At 37.8% G+C, this 8,051-nt stretch overlaps 1 protein-coding gene across 1 annotated transcript in view; it reads right to left on the bottom strand.

Moving 5' to 3' along the window:
• The window catches only part of LOC107592373 (major facilitator superfamily domain-containing protein 3-like), a 38,458-nt gene that overhangs the window by 24,708 nt on the left and 5,699 nt on the right, over positions 1 to 8,051 (bottom strand). Inside the window, exon 3 of the mRNA XM_016281873.1 lies at positions 3,239 to 3,386. Coding sequence (XP_016137359.1) covers positions 3,239 to 3,386 — 148 coding nt within the window. The remainder of the gene's footprint in view (positions 1 to 3,238; positions 3,387 to 8,051) is intronic.

Here is an 8,051-nt window from a genome sequence, read left to right on the forward strand (position 1 = left end):
ATGGGCATTTAATAATTTTTAAGTTAAATCTCTTTTTTGGCTCATTTTATCTGTAAAAGAAAATCTGCCTAATAATTATGCACACCTGAATATAAGACATTTTTCACTTCAGCCTTCAGCCTTCATGAATAATTTTATATCAATTATAAATTATTAAATACAAGAATTAGTTATTAAGATTGATGTCGTTTGGAATTGGTCAAATGTGCTTGGAAAAAAATATGATCAGAATATCAACTTGCATTATAATTATGCATGCACTGTATTTTTCCTCTTCTGCTGTCGAGGTAATGCAAGAAATGTTGTGATTGGTTGTCAAGGCAGCCAATCAGAATTTAGCAGCCTCAGTCTCTGATTGGCTGGAATTATGGCACATTGTAACGCTGGGTTGGGTTGAGCACACGAGCTGTTGGCATTTAGTGAGCACTGAGGGGGGCATCAGGTGAGCAAGCTAGTGAAACGTTGCACGTGCAAAAGAGAAGGTCTGCACACATCCAAAAACGTATTTTAAATGCAAAATTGATTTCCGTGAGCTCTAAAGACTTTTTTCTTTGCGAAAACGAACATTTTCTCCACAAAACTCAGATCGTGCGCGTGCAAAATGCACTTTTGTGCGCTCAAAATATGATCTCTCGCACGCAGAATTGTGGCAGAAATGTAAGCCCATATCTCTCTCTCTCTCCGTGTGTGTCGTAAATAAACAGTTGATGAATTACAATTTTCTGAGAACAGATTATTGTGAGAATAGATATAAGTGGAGATCGCTAAACTGCAAGCTAACCGCTGTTTTCAGAAAGCAAGCGCGTTTATCACAGTGGAGAGAGAGCGCGTGCACAGGGTTGCCAGGTTAACAAAGATAAGTAGTACGTTTAGCAGATATTTCCGTATTGCGCAAGTGTGAAGCTCTGTTTTGGGGATTACGTCTCTTTATATCAGGCAACCCAGTTGTGTTCCTCTACGGCCAGATTAAACCTTGTGGTAGCCTATATATGCTCTATTCATTATTTTTTAGAAACCTCGCACTTTTCTACTCAATTTTAAACGTTGTAAAATTTTAAACAAATTAAGCGCGGTCCACTGCTGCACACGTGCCACAATATCGATACAGGGCCAGCTGTATCGATACTCGTATCGTCAAATCTCTGTGACGATACATCGTCGTATCGATATTTTGAACACAGCACTAACTAACACTGCCTTTAGCACAGAGAGAGAGAGAAAGAGAGAGAGAGAGAGAGACTAAACAAAATGAAAAAAAGATGAAGGAACCGAGAGAGAGGGAGAGGTTACAGAGAAAGGGAAAAAAGAGGGGGAGAAAATGAGAGGTAAGAAAATTTGAGCAGATATTTAACTCTGATTGTGATTTTACCATATGTTTTAGTATCTGTTCCACTCACCTGGTATTTGGAAGGCTTGTTCATTTATGCGCAAAATTTATGTACTGCTGAAACAGTGCAAGTTGTGATTGCTCAGATATTTGCTCTGAAGGAAAGTTAGAGACTGTACCTCTTGTAAAATTTATTAAATACCAGGCTAGAGTCTTCGTTTGGCTGTATTAAAATTCTCTTTAAAATGAACATTTCGCATTTTCCATTTAGTGATCACGGGGAATAACAGTGATGGGAGAAGTACCTGTGATGCACATGTATACCTTCGTTCAGCTTCTGTGTCACTTTTGTAGTTTACGGATACCTTAGCTATTCTCAGTGGAGAAAAAAAAAACGTTTATTTTTTATAATAATAATAATACCAAACACTACCTTTATTTTATGCTCATCAAGACTGAAATGTAAAATTGTGAAATATTGTCATAATTTAAAATAACTATTTTCAATTTTATTATAATTTATTTATTTTAATTTGATACATTATAATTTTATAATAGAACACTCAAGTCATCAGTGTCACATGATCTTTCAGAAATCATTCTAATATGCTAATTTGCTGCTCAATAAATATTTCTTGTTATTATCAATGATGAAAACAGTTGTGCTGCTAATATTTTCAAGAGAACGGCATATTTTAAATAGAACTATAAATTATTTTTATAAATCATTATAAATGTCTTTACTGTCACTTTAGATCAATTTAATGCATATTTGCTGAATAGAAGTATTCATTTCTTTCAAAAGAAAAAAAAATTAACTGACCCCAAACTTTTGAACAGTAGCATAATACAAACGAAAGAAAAATGATTTGTGGTCAGAATGAAATCAATCTGCGGTCCGGATCAAATTACCTAGATTATGTTTGCATCACCTCACTGACTAATACTTGTTTAGATGGTTAGAGAATTGTAGTTCACAGAGGCAGTAGACAAAGGGTGATGTTACTCTCAGTCTTTTAATAGACCAACATTACATCATTTTAACTAAAGTTTAACTAAAGCGCAGAAGCTCATGTAATGCATTCCAGTGGTTTGTAAAACTGCATTAAAATGCATGTTGTTTCATGATGCCATAAGGTAAAGCAAACCGGCCTGGAGAAAATAGCACATGTCCAGTATGAAGAGTATCATTTCACTTTAAACTCTGATTCATGACTGGATGTCTGCCCTCAAGAAATAAAGACAGAACCACTGCATATGTCTTTCTCCAAAATCCTCTTCCTCGTGCCTTTCTCTGAACACACTAACAGGTGTGTGAGTCTATAGTCAATACCGCTCGAGGAAGATAAGCAACTTCAGCTGCTCTTGGAACAGTTTAGGCAACCAAACTCTTATCTTTATTAAAAGACATAACAGGTAAAAACCGGTCTCAGGTCAGTAGACAAGGGCAACGTATCAGCAACAAGTATATCTCTATTCAAGCAGGCCAACTTTATGCATCCTGGAGGCCTTTCAGCTCACACCTGAGCCTGTTTTACTCTCAGCTCCCACAAAAGGCTGTGCTTACTTCCATTACTTCAATCGCTCTTTCTATCTCTAACACACACTCTCTATCTCTTTCTCTCTCCTTCTTTCACGCCTGGGGCCGAGATAGGTGGAGAGATAAAGTGAGAAAACACTGAGAAAAAGAAAAGGGCCACGTTTCTTTCACAGAGAGATGGTGGGCCACAGAAACCGATAAAGCAAGAGGGGGAATTGAAAAAGGTGTAAGGAGAAATCCAAAGAACAAAGTCTTTTGATGCCATTCCTCCAACATTAATGGCAAAGTGTGACTTAGCTGGAAAGGGTGTTGCAGCTAGAACTGATTCAGTTTCACCATCGTTTTATAAGAAGAAAAAAAACACTCCCTACCTGTACTGAGAGAGCAAGAAGCCCCCGATTGATGAGCCGCAGATGGAAAACGCCATGGCAACCACCCCATTCCACACCCCGAGCTCTCTGGCTGTCATGTGGTGGTCCAGGAGGAAGAGAGGAAACATGGTGATAGCCCCCTGTTCACCTGTAAAATATAGGATTACATCAGCACATACACACACAGTTCAACTATTGTAAATGCTCTTTTCTCTGAACTTCAGATAGAGACAAAAAAAGACCAAGAAAATTGACCGGATTATCGAAAATGTGCTGGATTCTGATCACATTGAATCAGACTTTTCTCAAAACTGGCTTTAAACTCCTGATAATATCCACACATCACAACACAAACTTAGTCAAAACAAAACACTTGTTATCTGAGAATGGGAAAAAAAAGTGATAACCTGAGCAGAGGCCATGTTTTTCACACTTTTAGTCCTTAAAGGATCAGTGCCTGGGTTGCCTTTGAGTCATTTTTTTTTTCTGAGAGTTTGTCACTTAAAAGTCAGACAAAAGTGACAAAAACAAAAGCTGCCAATGAAAATGCTGCCGTTACATTGCGCCGAGTCCTGCGTCGCTGCATGATAGTGGGTGCACAGAGGCCTTGGTAACCCACCGCCGTGTATTATTTAACGGCATTGTCATTATTTATGGAGTCTGCCTTCAGATCGACAGCCCGCTGACTGACAGCTCTGAGACCGCCGTCAAAAAGAAACTGTGCTTCCGGGGTCCCAGGGATGAAACCGGTGAGAAACAAAAACAGAAATTCAAATCAAAAATCAGACGCTTCTGTCGGAGTTCTGCTACTGTCGCTGACAGCGCCACGTGAGTGCTTTGACATCGCTTTCTTTGTGGGGGATTGAGTCTGACAGTAGAACTAAATTTGTAAAAGATGTTGTAAAGTCTGTAATGTGGTGGCAACAATGAACAATGGGACTCGTTTTTCACATTCAGCACATCTTTTCTTCATATAAGGCAGCTATAGTGTATGCCACCCACCCAGGTCCAGTGCGTTAAAGGAATAAGGATGCAGTTTTACATAAGGATGAACACAGTCACATTCACTTTGCAGTTTGTACACAAAACATTAAAAACTGCCTGTTACTTTGCATATTATGTTTTCAATTATAGCCTAATCCTTGAGAAAATCTGGCAAAGTTCCAGCATAGCCATAATTTATTTGAAGACCATAGTAACCACAGGTAAAACCACAGAGACCACTCATTACCATAGTAAAATCACAAAGGCTTCTAAACTACACTTAAGTATTATATTAATAATAGTATCAGTTTAATATTTTTTAATAAATAATATAATTTTATTTAATTAAAAAGAAAAAAAAAAGAATTTCCTTGTTTCATATTACTTAATATTATGGAAAGACAGTATGAATCTGCATTTCCCCTCAAATAAAAACCAGATTAAAAATAGTTAAAAATGTATGTAAAGGGAACACTGCAGAACAAACAGTGTTCATTGTGTCAACATGGTAGTGTAAATGTATACAAAATGCCAAAGATGATCAATGAGCAGTTCAGATGCTGCTGATTATCTCATATGTGCCGTTTGGACATGTGCTTCAGCGTTCTGCCTCAGTCTTTTTTTTTCTCCTACGTTGCTTCAAGCTAATTATTTTTTAAGCAGGGATTGAAAACAAACAACAAGGCTGCTTATTTATGTCTATAAATAATCTCAGAGCAACAATTGTCCATTTCACATGGGATTTCATTAGACATCCACAAAAACACAGAGGAGGAAAGCAGAAGAGGGGAGGCACTGGGAGGAGAAAGAGTGAAGCAGAGAGAGAGTGGGGAGAGATGCTGTATCAGTTCACCTCAGTTAACAACGATAGATAATGGGGAACAGATGAAGACAAAAATGGACAACAGATTCAGGATGAGACGGAACAATTATTCAATTCTCAAAAAGCAAACAAAAGCACCATAAGGTAGAACCAGACCGATATGGGTTTTTTGGGGGCTGATATTATTAGGGCTATATTAGGGAGTAAAAAGGGCCGATATCGATATATCGTCCGATATTGTTTGTATATATTATAGTACAGTACCAGTCAAAAGTGTCCAAACTTTTGACTGGTACTATATATAGAATACAGTATATATATATATAAACAGAATATATATAGACAAACTTTTTTTTTTTGCAATGATCACTCAAATATGGTGATCAAACACTTATAATGACGTGACAAATATATATAATGGAGGCAGGGCATTTAACAATTTAACAATAAACTTTATTATCCAAAATGCGTCTGACATCGGTGCACTGAACAGTAAAGTTGAAGTTTATTCATACTTTTCAATTAAATTCCATTCAACTTTATTCTGTTTAAGTTTATTTCACTTAGGAACATTCATTCACGGATTTGTGCAACTTTCTTCACACACAGACGAAACTTAATAGAGAAGTGTGAAGTGTGACATAATATACCTCTGTAAATAAATACAATTTAAATTCACGTCTCACGCACTTTAATGCGCTTTGAATGAAACGTGTACATTCCCTTGGAACTGGAATCATGGCGGAATATCATGTGAAGACCACTTACGGTCGAATAAGACAATGCTTGAATGCTGCTGCCTAAACAAGAGACCTCCTTACTGAAGTGAAAGTGTTGGCTGGAGTTACTATCTCCACCAAATTCGGGGGATCCCTTCAGCTCGAGGAACCCTCTCGAACGCCCCCCCTCCACGCATCGGTAGCCCCCCAGGATCACCAGATCGGTCGGCGCCCGACTGCGAATTTAACCACCCGTAACTCCCGAACCCCGGAGGCTATCGACGCGGGGGTGGTCTCATTTGAAAGGGGGCCTCGAGAAGTAAACTCGATTTGGCGTTCGAGAGGGTTCCTCGAGCTGAAGGGATCCTCCAAATTTGGAGCGCGCTAAGCTGGACAAACTAAGTAATTACATAATATACAAGCATTTTATCTATGTTTTATGTTCTGTAAAAATATTTTCATATCGGTGGCATATCGGCGGCATATGTGCCGATACATCTGCGACAGGCTCATATCGGCAAAACGATATATCGGTCGGGCTCTACCATAAAGTATCAGTTATTTTTGTATTTACTGGAGTTCTTCCCTTCCAGTAAGTTGTTAACTGTCAGTGAGTTAAATTTGAGAAACAAATCAGTTTAATTAATGGACAAATCACTGAGATGAGTTTTATAAATTACATCAATCGATTCATTGTAAATATCTAACTCAAAATTTCACTCAAATTATAGCAGATTTCTCCATTCTCACAAACCCCCAAACAGCAAGACAGTCAAGAATTTCAATGAATAATGATTTACTTTTTGGTCTTTTCCTCACACTGTTATAGAAGGTTTGCAATACAGTGGAATCATATGGAATATTTTTTATAGCATTTTAAAGCTTGACAGCTCCAGTCCTGTTAATTTTATTGCATTAAAAAGAAAGTCCAGGATATTCTCCAAATATTCATATTTTGTGTTCCACAGAACATAGAAAGCCATACAGCTTTGGAGCAACATGAGGATGCAATGAAACAACACCTCAACTAAACTTCAAAAGTGTGTGAGAGCCAACGAGTGTGAGATGCTGACTAAAACCAGATACAGAGTCCCCACAGTCTTCAGCATGGGAACAGCCTGAGGATCCTGGGCCCTTCCCAGTTCATGTAGGCCACTGTGCCGTGTGTATCTGCATCTGTGTGTACTTGAGCAGGTCACACAACTCCATTGTAAATGCTCCTCAACCAACGACAAGCCCCGTACCAAGTCTCTACGGACCTCTGAGGTTAGAATCCGCAAAGGTCTAGGTTATTCCCTTTACATTCTGGGATACAATGACATAATTGTTTGGATGAAACAAAAGCATCGAGAACTATCACTTGCACCGTTAACTATGTGAATGCGAGCGAAGATACGGTGGTATGGATAGGGAACAGAGACGCAGCCTATTCAAAGTAATGTACTGTAAGCTCACATATCTAAACAGAATGCTTTTTAATGTTCACACCCGAGTTACACAATGGTCCAGACAATGGGAAAACAATGTAGGTCAACTAAAAGACATCACATACTTTACTCATCTTCTTTCTTTGGAATTTCTGTGTTCTCCATCACTCTCTACTCACGCGCTTTCTCATCATACCCGATGCCCCCTGCACCCCACCATCTCTCTCGCTCTCTTTCACTCTCTCTCGTAGTTGACCATGTGGTGGGTGTTCATTAATTCATCCCCCCTGCAGTCCTCTGCGTTCCCTCTGGAAAATATTTGCCTCCTGCTCGCGTCACCCCTCCAATAGTTTTAAAGTGATTTTATAGCTACAACAAACATAATTTCTTTAAATTAATACTTTTGTCTTTTTTCCAGAAAAAAAAAAAATGTACACACTCCTAAAAAACTTAAACAAATTTACTTGAGAAACAAAACAGCATAAAATATTACGATCTGTTTTTAGAGAATAAATGTTGAATTTTTCTTGAAAGTTTATTTTCTTATCCCACTGGCAAAGTTTTTGTTGTTTTTTTCTTTAAGCATAAACTGCACAAGGGACTGTTAGATTTATGCTAAAATTTTTAACAAGAATAAAAAAGAAAAAACAATGTTTTTTGTCAATGAAAAAGGAAAAACAAGTATTATTATCTTACGCAAATTAGATTCAAGTCAATGTTTCTTATTTTAAAAATGTTTAACTTTGCTGAAAAGCAAGACACAAATACTATATACAGTGGTGTGAAAAAGTGTTGGCCCCCTTCCTGATTTCTTATTTTTTTGCATGTTTGTCACACTTTAATGTTTCAGATCATCAAAC

The sequence above is a fragment of the Sinocyclocheilus grahami genome, unplaced genomic scaffold, assembly GCF_001515645.1.
Source record: "Sinocyclocheilus grahami isolate Dianchi unplaced genomic scaffold, SAMN03320097.WGS_v1.1 scaffold152.1, whole genome shotgun sequence".
Classification (NCBI taxonomy): domain Eukaryota; kingdom Metazoa; phylum Chordata; class Actinopteri; order Cypriniformes; family Cyprinidae; genus Sinocyclocheilus; species Sinocyclocheilus grahami.